Source organism: Rhinolophus hipposideros (genome assembly GCF_964194185.1).
Source record: "Rhinolophus hipposideros genome assembly, chromosome: 20".
NCBI lineage: Eukaryota > Metazoa > Chordata > Mammalia > Chiroptera > Rhinolophidae > Rhinolophus > Rhinolophus hipposideros.
The window spans coordinates 3,446,086-3,468,324 of NC_138066.1; the positions used below are offsets into that span (position 1 = coordinate 3,446,086).

Here is a 22,239-nt window from a genome sequence, read left to right on the forward strand (position 1 = left end):
TCAGCTTAAATGTGAAGTCGGGCTACTGCTTTTGCCATGAATAAAAGTTCGTTGTTTATAACCCAGGAGTCTCATGTCTTGTCAGCACCCATGAAGTAACAGGCTAGTTCCTTTTAAGTCAGGTAAAAACCCAGATCTTTCAGAGTTCCAGACAGACATGTAAAATTACTTTTTTTCCCCTGAGCGTAGTCTTGATTATTGTGTACAAGTTCCTGCAGGAGGCATTAATCAAACATTTATTGAGGGCCTACTTACTATGTGCCTGGCGCTGTGCTTGGTATAGGAGATACAGAAATGGATGAGTCTCTTCCTGCACATTCTTCAGTAGGAAAAAAAGTCGTCCTTAATTCCTGTCACCCAATTCATTAGCAAGTCCTATAGACTACCTTCAAAATATATCCAGCATTGGGTCACTTCTCACCACCTCTACTTTGACTACCGTTTCTCTTCTAAGCCACTGTAATTACTTCCTAACTGGTTTCCTTGCTTCTTCCCTTGCTCCACTTTAGAACATTAGAATTATTTGGGGAGTTGAGTATCAATCTCCAGGCCCCACCTCAAATGAAACAAATCAGACTTCCAGGAGGCGGGCCCCAGCATTGGTAACTTTAAAAGCTCCCCAGGTCATTCTAATGTGTCACCAAGAGTGAGACCCACTGCTGTTGACAGTTAAGATCTGAAGGATTTTAAACAAACTGTGACATGGTCAAATGCATTACTCAACGTGTACAGACAGCTGTATATGGTGGTCCTCGTTAGAAGTTTTCAGATGACTTGGGCAAAAATGTGGAAGACATTGAAAGGGGTAACATCAGGGGCAGATTGAACACTTACGAGGCTATGAAATAATCTAAACAAGAGCTGATTAAAAAGCCTGAAAGGGGGCAGGCCCGGCCTGGTGGCTCAGGCAGTTGGAGCTCCATGCTCCTAACTTCGAAGGCTGCCGGTTCGATTCCCACATGGGCCAGTGGGCTCTCAACCACAAGGTTGCCGGTTCTACTCCCACAAGGGATGGTGGGCAGCGCCCCCTGGAACTAGCAACAGCAACTGGACTGGGAGCTGAGCTGCGCCCCCCACAACTAAGACTGAAAGGACAACTTGAAGCTGAATGGCACCCTCCACAACTAAGATTGAAAGGACAACTTGACTAGGAAAAAAGGCCTGGAACTACACACTGTTCCCCAATAAAGTCCTGTTCCCCCTCCCCAGTAAAATCTTAAAAAAAAAAAAAAAGCCTAAAATGAGGCAGAGGCAGTGGGGATAGGGAAGAATGAATTGGAATATAAGGGAGGTAAAAACCAATAGGACTAAAATAACTATTGGTGAAGAGAGTGGCTTCTTGCCTCCCTGTGAAAGTTATGGTGAATTGAATAAGAGGTGGTTTTGGGGTGAGAACAATTGTTTTAGATTCAACTGCTTAAGGTACTTAAGCGATCCGTAGTCCCAGGTGATCACCGTTTCTGAAACATGGGAAAGACCTGGGGCAGAAGACCAAAGTCGGAGGGGGAAGTGCATCCTTTGTTAGGCTATTTTCATTTAAAGATTTGAATTTAAGAAACTCGAAGGGACGGGAGACAAAAAACTTGCAATGCTCTAATCTCATCAAAATACGTAACTTTATAAAATTTTAGGTACATACTTTTTGTGCTCTGAATTTTCATTTAACATTTTACAGAAAAACTCAACTAAACGTCAGAACCATGGGTTCCGACCCTTATTGTCACTAGATGGTGTATGTATATGACCTCAGGCAAGACACGTCAGCATCATGGGCATCAATCTCCCCACCCATACAGAGGACTCAGTGTTGCTTGCAAGCTTACACACATATTTATACATATTACTACAGTGCACATGCTTGCCATTTTTAGTGGCTATAGTGTTCTAAGGGGCTAACAATTATAGGGAAATAAAGAGCCATGAGAATAACAAATAGAGGAGTAAGAGTACATTTACAGGCACATATATGCAAGTGAATTGGTACCAGGAGATATAGTCAAAGAATGAAACCTAATAGTCTTAATAAAATTTTAAAGACCAAATAAAAGTTTAGCAAGGGAAACCAGTTCTTAGATTTGCATAAAAAAGGTCCTTAGAATTCAAATTTTGATCAGAAACCTGCCTTAAGGAATGTGATAGGAAAGGAGTGTGATTATCTTATACAGTAAATTATCAAGACATGCAATAGTTAAAACAAAGTAGGTGCTGTAATACATTTAGTTGCTTTTAACTGCTCTCTGCTTAACCCACTTGCCAGATTAGCTGACAATCTTCCTTCCTCTGTAACATTTTCTGATGCCTTGGCACAACACCTCTTGTAGTTAAGTCTGCGACTTTGTAGTGTACATCAACACTTCTATTCTCTCCAATTTAGTTGTATGCTTAACAAGCTGGCTGTTTGCTTTCAAAATAAGTTTGTTCCATTATGTAATTATCTCTCATTACATAATTAAATATTAGACAAGTAGAGCTGTCTTTATGAAAACTAGGTTGAATGGTTGGAGAGGCTCAAAGGCTACTTGCTAATCACACCCTTGTAGCAATGAGCATGCCTATTCCCACACCTCGATTTTGAAATAGTTGTCTATTAAAAAGAGCCAGGGATATATGGAGAAATGGCTCAGATCTGGGGCATTGAAAGTGCAAGGTGAACCTGAGATATCTTGTGTCAGAAGGCAATTAAGTACCCAAATACTGGAAAGGAACGTCGATGGATGTAAGAACTACCTGAAAGATTACAACTAGCCAAATCTGGGATAATTTGAGAAACAATGATCATAATTTACCATAATGCATTGAATCATTTGTCATCACTGCCAACTCCTTACTCTGAAAATTGGTAAAGAACTGAGCATGACCCTGCCTCAAGTGCATTCCAGTTGATGAAGCACAGCTCTTCCTTACAGAAGAATGCCAGTCAACAAATGTAGAAAGAATGATAGAAGTAGAACACCACCATTTTGCAAATCTTGATGAAATAACTGATTCAGGCAAGGATCATTATCATTGGATAACAAAACCACCAGGTGAAAGTTTGCTGGTAACCAGGTTATCCATATGCTGCCAAGGTCTCAGTCCACAGATTATTTAACTAACAGGAAAATCATACCTCAATTGAGTAATCAAATTTTGCATCACTGACAGTGAGTAACCAGACATTAGGTTGGTGCAAAAGTAATTGCGGTTTTTGCAATTATTTTTAACCTTTTAAACAGCAATTACTTTTGCACCAACTTAATAAGGTTTTCGATGTGATTAATGACATACATCGGTAAAGTGTTAATGTTAATTAACAATGTTTAACTGGAATACATTAGGCCCTAACTGCTAATTTAAAGAAACTAGAGGAACAGGATAAACCACTGATTTGGTTTAATAAACAAACTGATTGTAAACAATCAGTTAAATTCTGAATGTGATATATTCTACAACTGACTTGCTTCATTACAAGAAAAAGTCCTGGGAAAAAAATCAAAGGTGGGAGACTGTTCTAGATAGATGAAACAGACATAACAATCAAATATAATGTGTGTAACTTGACTGGATTAACAGGGAAAATTAAAACATGGGTTAAGCATTAGATATTAGGGAATCACTGTTCATTTTTTGAGGTATGTAATGGTATTGTGGTAATGTAAAAGGCTGTCACTTTTTATGAGATGTATGCTTAAGTATTTAGGGGTGAAATGTCATGTTTGTAAATTACTGTCCAATTGTTCAGAAAAATATGGTAAAATGTTAATTTTTAAATCTAAGTGGTAGATACAATTTGTTTTATTAACTTTTCTGTATATTTGAACATCTTCATAATAAAAAGCTGTGGAAAATAAGAGTATCTGCTAAAAAACTTGAATTATATGTGGGCCAGACAACTGTAAAAATGGGAAAAATATACAAACATCTGGAATTCTCCACTATTATTATTCTATTATTTTATAAGGGCATCAATTGCTTCAGTGTATCAGTGGAAGACCTTATAAACGCATTATTTACATAAAACACATAAAGGCAGGAAATACAAATGCAAAGAAAGGCTCTATGGACTACAATACTCCACACATTCGTTCCAGAGAAAAAAGTGTTATGTAAGGTATGAAGAGGCATTATAAATATTGCATCTTAAATACAATGGTTATTTTTTTAACCATATAACTATGGCATGAGCATAATTTGAGTATTATGCAACCTGGACACAATCTGCTCTTTGTGAAGGGTAATTCCATGACGTCAAGGTTAATGAATGTGAGGACAAGGGAAAGCAACAACTTCCTGAAGAAAACACTCCACAAGAAAGCCTTGATGATGTCTTTCCTTCGGCACCTGTTTGTAGGATGTTTATATAAACAGTCAAATGAAGCCGCATGGTCAATACAAGCCTAAATTGATATTTATGGTGCCAGAGTTTCTATCATTTTTTCCTCATCTAGCCCAGGAAAACTTCCTGTGCAAAGAGATCCGATGATTTCTTAGGAATATCCCACTGTTAAGATTTAGGAATTCTGATTCTTCATTTTTAAGTAGTTCCTATTACCCAATGACTGATATTTGTTAAGTACTTCTTTGCACGTATGCACATAAAGTTATACTAATTTTATTCAGCATTAATTCTTGTTATTCAACTTATCTACTTATTTATTCATTAATTCAATGAATATATATTGACCACCTACTATACACAAGGCACTGAAGAAATAAGAGCAAGATGAAATCTCAGCTCTCACAATATTGTCCTAGTGTGTCTGGTAGTGGAATGCTGCGATATTAAAAGCAATAGTATTTTTACCTATTTCTATTTCCATTTCTGCCAGTTTTCTTTTATGCTGTATAGGACCCTGACAAACACAGTTATCGCTGTTTAATGATTATTGCATCAGTGACAGTTTCTGCATAAATACTTTTTCCAATGAAATTTTTCTCTGATATTTTAAGAATAAACCCTATTTTACTTATATGTATGAAAAAGTACCAATTACAATTATTTCTTTAAAATTAGTCATTTCTAGTTTTTTCTCATAAACAGGCTGAATTTTGTTTAATTCAATTAGTCACTTTTCTTAGGTAATCCAAGTCCAGTAACATTTCACGTTGTAAGTTACCTATATATTCTTTCTTCATTGTTACATCTTCACCTTCATTTTTTTCCCTGATCCACTTTCTGCACTAAATTCGTATCTATTTTCCATTACTTACTTTTTCTAACACTGTTTAAGTAGCTGCTTTTCATTACTCCCTGGTCTTACGATACAGGGTTTGGCAACCCACTTTAGGTTTCTTATACTCATTCCATGACACACTAGTTAAGCTCATGTCCTTACTTTATCTTTCATTACTTTAGAAAGCTTTCTGTTGCTTAATTCAGCTGTGATTTGCAGCACTACAGGAAGCCCTAAAAGCATCCAATTAGGAAGTTTGAGCACAGTAGGCACTCAAAAAACATGTTTCAATGGAGGAAATGGACTTTCTACAGTAAAAGTCAAAGGGGAACCTTAAGTTATAAATTTAGGAGTCAGGTGAAAAAAATGAGAACTGTATACTTATTTTTTCCTTCAGGATGACAGACGTCAAAACCTAGTGAAACTAAGTCCATTTTAAATTTAAGCTTGCGTGTTTAATTTTTGCCTATTTAAATCTGTACATGTTTAAGGGTTAGATACAGACATTAGTTTTTCTATCCTAACAGATCATTTTTTATTAGGGTTCTGTTCTTTAATATTTCAGTATTTAAAGTATAATTAAACTGTGGCCACATAGAAATCTTTTAAGATAATTTCAATTTTTTTTTCAAACCTACTGGTTCCTCATGGCAGTTATGGCATTAATAGGAAAAGGGAAGTAAAAAGAGGGAACCCTTTCCATACTATTTAAGGCTTCAAAGCTGGGAAGAACTAAAGGCCTGAAGGCAGCTTTTCTATTATCCCAGGATTTCTCTCTAGTGTGAAATCTCTACTCGATGGAAGCTTTCCCAAGTTACATTCATAAGGCCTCTTTGAGAAGTATCTGAAATAGAGTAAGAGTTGGTGATTTACAGGTTTCTGACTACTCTTACTTTTACAGGGTTTCTTTCTGGAATGAATTAAACTGATATCAAATAATATAATAATACGAAGTTTTCTTCTTAAATTTCACATCAAACTTAAATAGGTTATATCCACATTACTAATTCTGATACTTCTGCTCAGTGATATTTAACATATATTGCACTTCTTTTGAATAATATTTTAACACACGGAATAGAAAATAAAATTTAAATGATTAAGTTGTAATACCTAAATGAAGTCTCCCATATCCACTAATTTCGATGTTTGGCACCTGTATGAACTCGCTGATGCTGAATAAGGTTTGTACTCTGGGTGAAGGATTTACCACATATACGACATGCATAGGGCTTCTCTCCTGTGTGAATTCTCTGGTGTTGAATAAGGCATGTTCTCTGGCTAAAATTTTTATCACATTCATTACATTTATAGGGTCTTTCTCCAGTATGAGTTCTCTGATGTTGATTAAGTGATGAGGAATAAATAAAAGCTTTCCCACATTCGTTACATTTATAGGGTTTCTCTCCGGTATGAATCCTTTGATGCTGAGTAAGATTTGCACCCTGTCTATATGCTTTCCCACATATGTTGCATTTAAAGGGTTTTTCTCCATTATGAATCCTCTGATGTTGAGTAAGGTGTACACTCTGGCTGAATGCTTTCCCACACACACTGCATTTATATGGTTTCTCTCCAGTATGTGTTCTATGATGCTGAGTAAGGTTTGCACTCTGGCTGAAGGCTTTCCCACATATATTACATATATAAGATTTCTCTCCAGTGTGAGTAGTTTGATGTTGAATAAGAGTTGAGGAATGAGCAAAGGCTTTTCCACATTCATTACATTTATAACATTTTTCTCCAGAATGAATTCTCTGATGTCGAATAAGGTAAGTACTTTGACTAAATACTTTCCAACACTCATTGCATTTATATGGTTTCTTTCCAGTATGTATTTTTTGATGTTGAAGAAGGTGTGTACTCTGACTGAAAGTTTTCCCACATTCGTTGCATATATAAGGTTTTTCTCCAGTATGAACTCTCTGATGATTAATCAGTGATGAACTGTGGCTGAAGGTTTTACCGCATTCCAAGCATTTATATGGTTTCTCTCCAGTATGTGTCCTCTGGTGTATAGTAAGGTGTGCACGCTGACTAAAGTCTTTCCCGCAGTCATCACACTTATAAGGTTTCTCTCCCGTATGAATTCTCTGATGTATAGTAAGGTGTGCTCTCTGGCTGAAGGCTTTACCACACTGGTGGCATTCGTAAGGTTTTTCTCCCGTATGCATTCTCTGATGTGCAATAAGAGATGAAATGTGCCTAAATTCTTTCCCACATTCTTCACATTCGTAAGATTTCTCTTTGGTATGGGTACTTTGGTGTTTCACGAGGGATGGGTTTTTCCTAAACTTTTTCCCACACACGTTACATTTATAAGGCTTTTCTCCAGGATGAATTTTCCTATGTATAATACCATATGAGACATGACTAAAGGTTGCCCTGTCTTCATTATATATAGAAGTTTTATTATCTGACAGGGTATCAAACTGTATAATTAGGTTTGAATGCTTTTCAAAATTATTTCCATATATATCATATTTAAGAAGATACTCTTCTGTAGAGTCATCTTCTTGTGAAAGAACTGACCTCAAACTGAAATCTCTTTCATCAGTGGGAATTTCCCTGAAGGTATTTGTTGATTGCCTGTCTAATTTGTCATCATAGTCATATGGTTCTTCCAATTTGATAGTCTGGGTTCCACCCGTTGTGAGTTTGGAAATATTTTTAACTGGATTACAATCTTGGGCTTCTGTTTCCCATTCTGAAATAAAAAGGATATAAAAAGTTTTCTTCTATTTGGAGAAAGGAAACTGCCCAAACAGAAATAAAATAATGAACATGAATAAAATGCTGAAAAAGACCATGGCACTGACAACTTCATAATATGATCCTTAAAGTTTGGAAAAGGAGAATAAAAGGGCAGAAAGACAGAAGACTAAATTGAAAAAAAGAGAGGCTCCTCACTATTCAACATGGGCAGAGTAAATAAGTTAGGTCAGGTGACAGAGCTAAGAGAAAACAGTGGATAAAATGGTGTGAGATAACTTAGGATGACTTTAATTGTATAATTATTCATAATTATATAAATTATAATTTATGTAATGGGTTTATAAAGTAGGCATGCTATCATTACTCCTTCTTTCAATCTATTCTGCATAATCCTACATAATATGCCAAAAGCAATTTCATGGAGTGCTTTCCATACCTAAGACTATCTAGTAACTCTCCTGTAGCCTACAGCAATGGTTCTCAAAAGTAGTCCCCAGACTAGTGACATAAGCATCACCACCACCTAGAAATAAATTTTAAATTATTGGGCTCCCATCAGACATACTGAATCAGAAACTTTGAGAGTGATTCTGAACAATCTGTTTTTTTAGCAAGCCCTCCAGGAGGTTTTGATACACACTGAAGTTTGAGGATCAGTGGTGTAAAAGGAAAAAAGTTAAAGAGAAAAAATTTTAAACTAAATGCCACCTTGCATTCAATCCCCCCCAAATCTAGCCTTTTCTATTCTACTACATTTTCACAACTCATATTCAGCTTAATTTAAAGTTCAAAGTTATTCACGTAACTTCAAAACACTTCCTCATAATCTTCCACAGGTGCCATGCTAATTTCAGACTCAAGCCTTCTCGTATACCTTCTCCATCTACTAAAAAAGCTCATATGAAGTACAGATGAAGTCAAATACTATGAAATTGTCTTTTTTGTAGATCAATATGGCTATAACACCGACATGTCTTGGCACACGCTCAACAACTGAAGCTATTAAAAAGAAATCAGGCCACTTAGATGATCCCAGAGGTTCGAGACAGCCAAGAACTAGGGTAAGGTTGAACAATAAGGTTCCTCTTCTACGTGAGGCCATTCCTTCAAGACTGGAAGAGGTAGCTGTTTTGCGTAATACATAGAAACAAACACAGAGAGCCATTCAAAATGAGGAAACAAAGAATATATTCCAAATGAAAGAACAAGAAAAAAAAAGCACCTGAGAACAAACCTTAAGGAAATGGAGATAAGTAATTTACCTGGTAAGGAGTTTGAAGTATTGGTCATAAAGATGCTCACTGAACTTGGGAGAATCGATGAACATAGTGAGAACTTCAACAAAGAGATAGAAAATATAAGAAACTACAAAACAAGTCACAGAGCTGAAGAATATAATAACCGAATTGAAAAATACACTAGAGGGGTTCAAAGCAAACTAGATGAAGCAGAAAAAAGGATCAGTAATCTTCAAGATAGGGCAGTGGAACTCACCCAAACAGAGTAGCAAAAAGGAAAAATTAAAAGAAGTGAAGATAACTTAAGAGACCTCTGGAACAACACTGAGCTGGATTAACATTTACATCATAGGGGTCCCAGAAGAAGAGAAAGGGGCAGAAAATTTATTTAAGAAACAATGGCTGAAAACTTCCCTAACCTGGGTAAGGAATCCGACTTCCAGATCCAGTAAGCCAATAGAGTTACAAATAAGATAAACCCAATGAGATCCATATCAAGACACATTATAATTAAAATGTCAAAAATTAAAGATGGAGAATTTTAAAAGCAGTGAGAGAAAAGGAACTTGTTATGTACAAGGGAACATCCCTAAGACTATCAGCAGATATTTCATCAGAAAGTTTGCAGCCAGAAGGGCCTCATATATTTGCATCAAAGGAAAAAGTTCCCAAACAAGAATACTTTATCTGGCAAAGTTATCATTCAGAATTAGAGAGATAAAGAGTTTTCCAGACAAGTAAAAGCTAAAGGAACTCACTAAACCACTCTTATAAGAAATATCAGAGACTTCTTTGAGTTGAACAGAAAGAACATTAATTAGTAACAAGAAAACATATGAAAGTATAAATCTCACTGGTAAAGGTAAATATATAGTTAAGGTAGTGGATTAATCACATATAAAGCTAGTATAAAGGTTAAAATACAAAGTAGTAAAAATAACTATAACTACAATCATTAAAAAGAATACACAAAATAAATAGATGTAAATGTGACATCAAAAACAAATGGGGGGGCGTAAAAATGTATAGTTTTAGAATGTGTTGGAACTTAAGTTGTTAACATAAAATAGACTGTTATAAATATGGGTTGTTATATGTAAGCCTCATGATAACAACAAAACAAAAAACCCATAATAGATAAAAAAAAAGATAATGAGAAAGGACTCTAAGCATAACACTAATGAAAGTCATCAAAACAAAGGAAGAGAACAAGGGAAGGAACAGAGAACTATTAACAAAATGGCAATAAGTACATACCTATCAACATCACTTCAAATACAAATGGACTAAATTCTCCAATCAAAAGACATAGAGAGGTTGAATAGATAAAAAAACAAGACCCATCTATAAGCTATCTACAAGATTCACTTCAAATATAAGGACATATACAGGCTGAAAGTTGAAGATATGGAAAAAGATGTTCCATGCAAATGGAACCAAAAGAAAGCTGGGGTAGCTAAACTTGTAGCAGACAAGATATACTTTAACACAAAGACTGTAGTGAAGACAAAGAATGAAAAATAGAGAAATAAAAACAAAGACATAATGATAAAGGGAGCAATCCAACGAGAACGTAACATTTATAAATACTTATGGACCCAAGAAACAACACCTAAATATGTAACAGACCTAAAGGGAGAGACAGACAGCAATACAATAATAGTAAATGAAGTTAATACCCCACTTATATCAATGGATAGAGCATCCAGACAGAAAATCAGTAAGTAAACATTGGCATAAAACGATGTATTACAGCAGATGGACTTCATAGATATACCATGTTTACCCGAAAATAAGCCAGATGATCAGCTCTAATGCGTCTTTTGGAGCAAAAATTAATACAAGACCCGGTCTTATATCAGACTGGGTCTTATAGTAAAATAAGACCGGACCGTGTATTAATTTTTGCTCCAAAAGATGCATTAGAGCTAATCATCAAGCTAGGTCTTATTTTCAGGGAAACACGGTACACAGAACATTCCATCAAAAGCAGCGGAATACACATTCTTCTCAAATATGCATGGAACATTCTCCAGGACTGATCATATATTAGGCCACAAAACAAGTCTTAATAAATTTAAGAAAATTAAAATATCAAGTATCTTTTTCAATCATAATGGTATAAAACTAGAAATTAATTACAAGAAGAAACTAAAAAAAAAAATCACAACTAGGTGGGGGCTTACACAACATGGTAATGAACAACCAATGGGTTAACAAAGAAATCAAAGGAGATATCAAAAAACACTTTGAGACAAACAAAACCAGAAGCAACATACTAAAATTTACGGGATGCAACAAAGCAGTTTGAAGAGGGAAGTTTATAGCGAGACAGGCTTACCTCAAAAAAAAAAACCCCACACAAAAAAAAAACACAACAAGAAAAATCTCAAATAAACAATCTAACTTTACACCTCAAGGAACTAGGAAAAGAAGAACAAATGAAGCCCAATATTAGTAGAAGGAAGGAAATAACAGAGTGAAAATAAGTGAAATAGAGACTAAAAAGGTAACAGAAAAGATCAATGAAACTAAGAGATTGTTCTTTGAAAAGATAAACAAAATAGAGAAACCTTTATCTAGATTCACCAATGAAAAGAGAGGGCTCAAATAACATCTGAAATAGAAGAGGAGACATTACAACTAATACTACAGAAATACGAGGACATAAGAAATTACTATGAGCAATTATAGGCTAAGAAATTGTAGAATCTAGAAGAAATGGATAAATCCCTAGGAACATACAACATTCCAAGAATAAATCATGAAGAAACAGAAAATCTGAATAGATTCACTATTAGTAAGGAGATTGAATCAGTAATCAAAAACTCCCAACAAACAAAAGTCCAGAATCAGACGGTTTCATTGGTGAATTCCAAAAAATCGAAGAGGAAGAAACACTTCCAAACACATTTTATGAAGCCAGCATTACCCTCATACCAAAATCAAACAAGAACACCTTAAGAAAAGGAAATTACAGGACAATATCCTTGATGAACACAGATGCAAAAACCCTCAACAAAATATCAGCAAATAGAGTTCAACAATACATTAAAGGGATCATACACCATCATCAACTGGGATTTATTAGAGACACAAGGATGATTCAACAACATCTGCAAATCAATCAATGTGATACACCACATTAACAAAATGAAGGATAAAAATCACATATCATTTTGATAAATGCAAAAAAAGCATTTAACAAAATTATAAAAGCCCTCAGCGAAGTGGGAACAGAGGGAACGTACCGCAACATAATAAAAGCCATATATGACAAGCCCACAGCTAACATCAGACTTAACGGTGAAAAGCTGATAGCTTTTCCTCTAAGATCAGGAGCAAAACAAGAATACCCACTCGCCACTTTACTCAATATAGTATTGGAAGTGCTAGCCAGAGCAATAAGGTAAGAAAATGAAACAAAAGGCATCCAAATTTAAAAAAAAGAAGTGAAACTGTCACTATTCGCAGATGACATGATTTTATATATAGAAAACCATAAAGACTCTACCAAAAACTGTCAGAATAAACAAATTTTGTAAAGCTGAAGGATGCAAAATCAATATAGAAAAATATGTTGTGTTTCTACACACTAACAATCAGAAAGAGAAATGAAAAAAAAACAATCCCATTTATAATTGCTTGAAAAAGAATAAATTACCTAGGATTAAATCTAACCAAGGGGGTGAAAGACCTGTACACTAAAAACTGTAAGACACTGCTGAGAGAAATTGAAGAAGACAGTCTGTAGATTCAGTGCAACCCCTATCAAAATTCTAATGGAATTTTTCACAGATATAGAACAAGCAATCCTAAAATTTGTACGGAATCACAAAAGACCCAAAATAGCCAAAGCAAACTTGAGAAAGAACAATATTAGAGGCATCACTCTCTGATTTCAAACTCTATTACAAAACTATAGTAATTGGAACAGTATGGTATTGGCATAATAACAGACACATAGATCAATGGAACAGAATAGAGTCCAGAAATAAACCCATCCATACACAATTAATCTACAATAATGGAGGCAGGAATATACATTTGGGGAAAGGACAGTCTTTTCAATAAGTGGTGTTGGGAAAACTGGACAGCCATATACAAAAGAATGCAACTAGACTACTATTTTACACCATATACAAAGATTAACTCAAAATGGATTAGAGACTTGAATGTAAGACCTGAAACCATAAAACTCCTAGAAGAAAACTTGGCAATAAGCTTCTTGACATTGGTCTTGGCAATGATTTTTCTGAAACTGACTTCAAAAGCAAAGGAAACAGAAGCAAAAATAAACAATTGGGACTACATCAAACTAAAAAGTTTCTGCATAGCAAAGGAAATCATCAACAAAATGATAAACTATTTTTTTAGAGAAACTGGGAGAAAACATTTGCAAATCATATATCCAACAAGGGGTTAATATCCAAGATACATAGTGAACTCATACAACTCAATAGCAAAAATAATTTAAAAAAGAAACCAATCTGATTAAAAAATGGGCAAAGGACCTGAACAGACATTTTCTCACAGATATACAGACGGTCAAGAGGCATGGGAAAAGATGCCCAACATCACTAACCATCAGGGAAATGCAAATCAAAACCATAATGAGATATCACCTCTTACCCGGCTATTATCAAAAAAAACAAACAAACCAAGAAATAACAAGTGTTGGTGAGGAAGTAGACTATTGATGGGAATGTAAATCAGTGCAGCTACTATGGAAAACAGTATGCAGGTTCCTCAAAAATTTAAAAATATAACTACCATGTGATTGAGCAATTCCATTTCTGGATATTTATTCAAAGAAAATGAAAACACTAATTCAAAAAAAGTATATGTACCCCCATGTTCATGGCAGCATTATTTATCATAGCCAAGATATGCAAACAACCTAAGTGTCCACTCATGAATGAATGGATAAAAATGTGGTATATACACGTGGAATACTACTCAGCCATAAAAAAAGGGAATCCTGTCCTTTGCGACATGGATGGGCCTTGAGGGCATTATGCTAAGTGAAGTAAGTCTAACAGAGAAAGACAAATAATGTATGATTTCACTTATATGTGGAACCTAAAAAAACAAAACAAAACAAAAACACAAATCAAAGAACAAAACCCAAAAAACCAAGCTCAGAGTTAGGAAGAACAGATTAGTGGTTGCCAGAGGGGAAGAGGTACAGGGTGGGCAAAATGGGAGAAGGGGGTCAAAAGGTACAAACTTCCAGGTATAAATTAAGTCAGTCCTGGGGATATAATGTACGGTATGGTGACTATAGTTTATAATACTACAATGCACATTTGAAAGTTGCTATGAGAGTAAATCTTAAAAGTTCTTATCACAAAAAAAATTGTAACTATGTATGGTTACAGATGGTAACTAGACTTATTGTGGTGAAATTTCACAGCTTATACGAATATCAAATCATAATGTTGTACACCTGAAACTAATATAATGTATCAATTACAACTCAATTTAAAAAACTGCCCAAATTTGGGACAATTGAGCATCAACAACAAAAGGAACCCCTCCCCCCCAGCAAAGTTGCCATTAATGGACTAATAACACATTGAATTTTTAAAAATCCCTTACTTAGTCCACACACACACACACACAGACGCACACACAGAAAAATCGGGTAGGAAGAGGGACAACTATTCTTTACAGAAGAGTGCTACTAACCATTTAGAAGAGGTGGCTGAATTAGAAAATCATATTTTGCAACCAGCAATGTAATAAAAGCAACAACCATTAGTGGATGCTAAGAACCTTAAATAAAAGGTTAAATAAAAGGAATAGAACAGTCATGTGGCTTCTAAGTATCAGTCCACAGATTACTAATTAGAAAGAAAAAAAATGCACCTTTAAAATAGATCCGGTAGACAGTACCTTAACCAAACTGAGTATCAATATGAGACACACTGACATGTGTTTCCTGAGGAAAGGCAATGGAAAGTACATACCTATGAAGTATTCTTGGCAAAAATGTTTAATCTGAATCTAACCATGAGGAAACAATTAGACAAATCTAGATTGTGGGTCATTCTAAAAAAAGAACAACCTTGCCTGGATCCTTCAAAAAATGTCAATATCATGAACAATTAAAAAAAAGAAAAAAGGCTGGGAACAGTTCTAGATTAAAAGGGACTAATACACAAGATAACCAAGTGGCACATGTGATTCCTGGCTGGATCCTGGATTGGGGAGAAAAACATCTATAAAGGACATTTGGGGACACTTGGAGAAATGTGAGTATTTGACTATATATCACATTATTGTATAAATGTTAAATATTTGGAGTGAGAGAATGGTGGTGTACTCATGTAGGGGAATGTTCATGTTCTTAGAAGACACATGTAGAAACATTTAGCGGTGAGATGTCATGATGCCTGCAACTAACTTACAAGTGGTTCCAGAGCAAAAATGAAATATATGTGTGTGCGTGTACGGAGATAAGGCAAAAGTGGCTGGATGATGGTAACTGGTGATTCCAGGTAAAAAATTCTGCAGGTTTGAAATCTTTCAAAATGAAGTTGTTGTGAAGGAAGAAAGAAATGGGAACCAGAAAGTTCATCAATAGGGAATATGAGACACAATAAAATTTGATGCAAGTGTTTAAAAAAAGATCAAGGAAGCTCTTTACATAATCATTTGGAACACTTATCAAGATATACTTTTAAGAAATAAAAGCAAAGTACAAATTGTGTATAGTATGTTACCATTATATTAAAAAATAGAGAAAAACGTTTTCACATTGACTTTATATGCAAACAAAACAAAATAAACACCCAGAAGGATAAACTAGAAACAACAGTAGTTGTGTGTTGAGATGTAGGAACTGAGTGAATGTGGTATACATGTGGGAGAATTTTGTCTGGCTTTATATAAAATTTAAAAACATATTTTCTATATTAAAATTTTTTTGATCTTGTGAATATATTATTTTTAAATTAAAGTTTATTGGGGTGACAATTGTTAGTGAAGTTACATAGATTTCAGGCGTACAATTCTGTATTACATTATCTATATCTCACATTGTGTGTTCATCACCCAGAGTCAGTTCTCTTTCCATCACCATATATTAGACCCCATTTACCCTCTTCTAGAGCCTCCCTACCCCTTTACCCTCTGGTAATCCCTAAACTATTGTCTATGTCTATGAGGTTTTGTTCCTTCATTTGTTTGTTTTGACCTTTTGCTGTTCTCAGTTTTATATACCACATATCAGTGAAATCATATGGTTCTCTACTTTTTCTGACTTATTCGCTTAGCAATATTATCTTTTTAAATAATTACAAAATAAAAAAAGAATGAGTTAGAAAAGTGGAGGCATGGGGCTATAGGGTTTTGTCAGTAAACAGAATGAAAGAAGCTCAAGAAGAAGTTAAGGTTTGAAATTTAAGATTTTAGGAGACATTTATGCATGCTTAAATAAAGAGGGAGGGAACGATGGCACGAGAAAACCCCAGAAAAAGCTCTAAGGGATGGGACTCAAGGATCATGGAGAAGGATAAAATGAAACACGGGAATGGTATAAAAATGTTTGGAAAATCTCTTCCTGAAGATGGCCTCTGTAAGGGAGTGATGCCAAATAGCTCAGTGTTCTTGACAGACTGGGATACCTTTGTGAAAAGTGATTTGGCCATATTTAAAAGTACATCTCACCGTACCTAGGATAACTTAGGCTCTTACGTGCAAAGATTCTCATCTGCCGGTTATTCTCTCACCTGGACTAGGTCCTTCTAAGATTTCTTTTATCACCAGCCATGGTTCTTCCAATAGGGGAATCACTGTTGGTCTGTACACTGTAAGTCCTGTTCAGGAGGAATATAGTGAGTTTTGTCCTGGAGATAAACATTTGTTCAAATTTTATTACTGACTTGTTATCGATGTGAACAGACCTCTCCAGGAAAACAATGGTTCATGGACGTGACCTAATGAATTAGGTCAATGTCCTTTCAGAGGTAGGGTAAAAATTTCCTGCCACCCTGGAGGATATGTGTATAGAGAAAATGTGAAGGAAGAAAGAAATGGGAACAACCAGAAAGGTACAGCCTTAGATGGTAGCTCTGAGAAGCTGCGCATCACAATTTTCAATGATCTTTCACTTCGAAAACTTTCATTTGAGAAAAGGGAATAGAACATAGCCATTTCTGTGCCCAAATGGGATGAGCACACTCATTTCTAGGCCCCATTCTTAGCAAAGTACTTTAGAGGTCCAACCCATTTTTAACAATGGAGGAAAGGAAAGATACTCTGGTAGTATGCTGGGAGGAATGGGTGTAGATGATGCTTACCTAGAGAAACCATGTTCCAATAGTTCTGTAATGTCACAGTCTTATATAACTCCTTCTGTACAGGACGCATTAGCTCCCAGTCCTCCTGGGTGATATCCACAGCCACATCTTTGAATGTCATTGATTCCTAAAACATCAAATATAACTTAATTTGGTTCAAGAACTAGTAGGAAGGGGATAGTGATTAACACCAGGTATGTGTGTGGTAGGGGCAATCATAGAATCCTGAACTTTAGTATGACTCTAAAGGTTATCTGGCCAAAACCTTCACCCAATGTATGGATAAGCAAACCTGATGGCCTTAAAGGGAAGTTCGAAAATAAAGTAGAATTTATCATTGCCAATTGCCACTAGTGCATATATTGGTGGCTCGATCTAGAAAGAAAGCGTTTTGAACATAGATGACAGAGTTGAATGGTTTTGCTTTTCAAGCTTTGCCTTAAGGTTAAATTTAGTGTGTTATAATTTGAAATTTTAAGATATTTTGTGTGCTCTATGATGAAATGCAGAACCCCCATCCCCCACACTGTTGAACTACTGTACTTTTAGATTCTTGATTACACTTACATGCTTTTCAAATAAACTTTAAGTTTCTTAAATAAAAATATTGGAATTTTTGAAATCACAGTAAGTTTATAATTTAGGGAAAACTGACAGTTTTACAATATTCAAGGCTTCTTTCACATCCCACAGAATGAGATAGGACACAAAGGTATCGCAAAATTTATACTATGCTTAGTCCTAGCTATTTTAAATTTTGGGGGGTAATACTGTGAATGGAATCTTTTATTTTCTCATCTATCTGATTTTTATGTATATGTAAGAGAGTGATTAACTTTTGTATGCTATTTTCTGTAAGTCATTTTACTCAAGTTTTTTATTATTGTTTCTAACAGTTTTACCTTTAATTTTCTTAGTTCTTTTAGTTAAATATTCATATTACCTATAAACAATAATTTTACACTGGTTACCAATGTCAGATCATTCGTATTTTTACAGTAAACCTCTCTTTTAAGGGTGGCCTGAGTTGCTCTTCCTTAAAATAACTCAGATTTGTGATCAACAGTAACAACACATAATACACGGCCTTTAATTACTTGTTAACGAGGAAAAATATTAATAACTATTGTTTATCCTACTGTGATCTTATTGATTACTTACTGTAATCCAAGTTAACAAGCTTCATAATGTTTTATCCTCACAATGTAAGAGGAGTATTCTATTTATTAGAGTTGAATAACTCAGGCTCAGTGATTAAGTGTCTTGCTCCAAATTACAGGTTCAATGGCAGAACCAGGAACCAAACCTAGATCCATCTGGCTGTGCAGGTCAATCCTTTAACCTCCATGTGATACTGTTGCCTTAAAATCGAAAAGCGAGGAAAGGCATATCAAAGGAAGGCAACAGATCTCATTTCCTACACAGGGCATTCACCTACCTTAACATGCCAAAGGGACTTAAGGAGAAAAACTGAGGTTTAGGTCCTTGATAGGACTTTTGGGGTCATGAAGTTATACAGCCAGGATCGAAAATGTCCTCATATACTATGAAGGCATTTTTAAAATCACAGAAGAAACTAACACTCACTTTGGTTACCAAGTCATTTAGCCACCCTGCCTGGAAAGCATGTCTTCCTTTGGGGTCTTCCTCTGGGGTCTCTTGGGAAAGGGCAGAGTTCTGTGGAGTAGCTAGGGAAGAGAGAGACCATGGTGGAGATTAGTCCTGTTTGAATAGCCTAGGAAACTCATCACAAAATAGATGTCTACACTTTCTTAAAGGGAGAAGTCAGAAGGAAACCAAACACAGCTCCCCTACTTCAAAGAATCAGCAGGAAGAGGCAATGACTTGTCCTAAGATGTCAGTACAGGCTTCAAAAACAAGTCTGCTCTGGGACTCTTAAGTGTTATGTACCAAATTCACAATTTTCTGCTAAATCCTCATGTGATGTAAATTTTATGAGTTTTCTCTTCACTTAATAAGGATATGTTCTTTGGACACTTTTCTATTTATTTGAAAGTATGTTACTGGAAAATCAAATTTACAAAGCAAATGATTTATTGGCAGAATGGTTCAAACCTCTGCAAGTAAACTTCCTGAGGACTCACACAGGGGTAATTTGGTTGTGTCTTGGTCATTGTTTGATGACACATCTACTCTGGGTTTAGATAACGTGTGTTTGGTTCCAAGAAATCTAAAGGAGAATACCATACAGGATGGGGCTCATGTTAAAACCTGTTCTAACTCACTCAATGACCTCTTGTCTCCCAATTTCTTTTACAGGCTGCTCCCTGATGTGCTCTAACCACCCAGGATTCCTCCCCTCTCTGCTCTGTAATTCTCACCTTCCTCTTCCAGAATCTCAGTCAAATCCTCCACCAGTGTCACCGCTTCCTCATTGCTCTCTGGGTACTGGGACTTCACCCAAGTCCTAACCTCCCCAGGCAGGATGGTCAGGAATTGCTCCAGCACCAGCAGCTCCAGAATTTGTTCCTTTGAGTGAATCTCAGGTCTCAGCCACTTACGGCAGAGTTCTCGGAGTTGATTCAATGCTTTTCGAGGACCAGCCAGGTCTGGGTATGAAAAATTCCTAAAATTCTGTCGACATGTCTCAGCGTCACGCAAGCGTCTTGAAGCAAAGACTTCCTTTTCAACACTGTGGGGTCTATTCTGAGCCTTGTCTGGCTTCCACATTAGATGGATTTGGGAGCGTGAAGAACTGGTTATCCTCTTGTTTGGGGCTGACATTGTTACAGAAAGGAGAGTCAATTTGACAATATCCTTTATTTCTGTAGCAGTAAGCCAACTGCTTGAAGTTTCATGCTAGAGCCACAAAGACATTCTATCTAGGGCTGCTGAGACCAGGGGCAGAAGACAGTCAAGGTAGAGTTAGCAGCCTTAGTTACAAATCTTGAGCCCCGAACTTACAGTGATGGTTAAGATACCCTGAAATACAAGAACAAGACCACACGGTCAACAATTCCTGGTGCTCTCTGCTATACACAAACAGAAACAGGCACAGATAAAGACTTTACCTTGGTCTCCCTCCCTTATATCCTTAAACTTGCAAGATAAATGCCATCTGCTGGGGATAGGGGTGGGGGTGGGGGTGGGGGTTGGGACTGCCATAAAAGGGTGATGGTAGAAGCAAAGACTTGAATAATGACCAAAATAACAGATTAAACCTCCACCTTGTTGAAACGGAAATTAAACATTTTTTTACTGAAAAAAAGAAAAGCTTCAGTATTTTAGTTACTGATGTTATAGAAGCTGTAATGACCGATTGACAACAGAGACACTCTTATTACTTAGAACTGGGAGAATTTCTTAATAAAGCGCTCAAGGTTCCCAAAGGTGGAGTCAGAAAAAAAAAGGCGAGCCATTTACCTGCTTTGCATATTAATGGCAGCCTATTCTAGCTTTTCTGTCTGAGGGCTGGGGAGACAAGCCGGTTGGACTGGAAAGAAATAGAAGAGGTTGGTGTGATTTGAAGCCCTTTAAGGGCTTGCTTCTAAAGGACACAATTCCTCATGAATAAATTTGAAACCCTGATCCCCGAAGAAAACCTCAAACAGGCCAGACCTGGGGAGGTACCCGTAACACCTGTCCGCGGATTCCAGCTGAGCTCTCAACGAGTCCTGTCACCAAAGCCCACTGCTTACAAAGCCCCGCAGAGCAGCCGCGCCAGCCGCGCGTCCCCTCGCGTCCCCTCCCCGTCCCCGCCGGTCTCCCCAACTCTTCTTCAGCTGTGGAGTCTCGGGCGGCGTGGGAGTCGGGACCCGGCGACGCGCCGGGCTGGGACTGAGCCCCCTGCTGCGACAAGGGCGCCCCCGCATGGACCGGCTGAGGCTCCGGCCGTGACCGCGCGGACACTCGCCCTCGGCGCCCGCGACATAATTACCTGTCGCTGGGACCTGGCGGACGCGCAGCCAGAGCGGCCGGGAGGCCCCGGACAACAATGGCGGCGGGGGCTCAGGCGCCTGCGTGGCGGGCTTAGTCCCGCGCTGCAGAGGGGCCTCTGGATCCGCCAGCTCCCTTCCTTGGAAAGCACAAACCGTGTCCCAGCCAGGAGCCGCGCGTTCCAGCCGGTCCTGAGAAGCACGGCCCGGCAACCACCGCGCCTCGGTTTCGCCGCGACCTCGCCTCGGCGCCAGTGCGCATGTGCGCAAGGCGAACGCTGCGCGCCCGCTGAGCCAATCGGAAGCTGCTGCCCGGCCTTCCTTCGCTTCAGCCCGGTTCCTTGGGTTTGTCTCCATGGTAACCTCCTCCGCCCATCACTTGGACTTGCTTGTTAACCTTCAAGGTTCTGAAGGAACTTGAAAAGTTTCCTTGGGCACAGACAGGTCTGGTAGACCACTTAGAGGTTGGGGAGCTACCAACATTTGGGAAAGGAAGATGTGGGTGGGAAGGGTTGGAGCCCCGTGCTAATTAACCAGAGTAAAACTGATGTCAGAGTTCCTGGAGGAAGGATGGACAGAGAAGATGTGGGTCTAAAAGCAGAAAGGCTCCAAGTGCTGTGAGTTCAGGCTTTACTGTAAATAAACGTTCACTGTTAAAGGTTCTGATTCCCACCTTAGGAATCTGATTATGACACTCTCAGACTGAAAAAAAGAACAACAGCCAAAAGCATATTGTTTATAAGACTCAAAACAAATATACATAAAATGCTTGAAAATAAAAAGATAGAAAAACATACTCCAGTTGTTCCTGTTATCTACTGTTGTTTTGGCAAACTATCCTGAAACTTAATGGTTTTAAAGAACAACCATTTTATTATGCTCATGGATTCTGTTGTTCAGGAATTTGGGATGGGAACAGTAGGCGTGGCTC

At 37.2% G+C, this 22,239-nt stretch overlaps 1 protein-coding gene across 2 annotated transcripts; it reads right to left on the bottom strand.

Annotated features, from left to right (window-relative positions):
• Positions 1–1,605: 1,605 nt before the first annotated feature.
• On the bottom strand, positions 1,606–21,576 carry ZNF287 (zinc finger protein 287). 2 transcript variants are annotated; one of them, XM_081027386.1, is made up of 7 exons: positions 21,311–21,555; positions 20,797–20,866; positions 19,755–20,355; positions 19,000–19,100; positions 17,413–17,539; positions 16,843–16,929; positions 1,606–7,860 (listed from the first exon to the last, which is right to left on the bottom strand). In XM_081027386.1, the coding sequence occupies exons 3-7, from the start codon at positions 20,155–20,157 to the stop codon at positions 6,290–6,292; spliced, it is 2,289 nt and encodes a 762-aa protein (XP_080883512.1). In that variant the 5' UTR covers positions 20,158–20,355; positions 20,797–20,866; positions 21,311–21,555; the 3' UTR covers positions 1,606–6,289. The 2 variants fall into 2 exon arrangements, with proteins under 2 accessions (XP_080883512.1, XP_080883511.1); XM_081027385.1 differs by lacking the exon at positions 20,797–20,866 and having other exon boundaries at positions 21,311–21,576.
• Between the last annotated feature and the right edge of the window lie 663 nt (positions 21,577–22,239).

Bases quoted from the DNA above. Each gene is read 5' to 3' on its own strand.
- ZNF287 (XM_081027385.1), bottom strand. From the start codon at position 20,157: ATGTCAGCCCCAAACAAGAGGATAACCAGTTCTTCACGCTCCCAAATC. The intron at 19,101-19,754 runs GTGAGAATTACA...TCTCTTCCCTAG, and splicing joins TGAGATTCTGGAAGAGGAAG to CTACTCCACAGAACTCTGCC. The intron at 16,930-17,412 runs GTAAGCATCATC...CCTCCTGAACAG, and splicing joins TTGGAACATGGTTTCTCTAG to GACTTACAGTGTACAGACCA.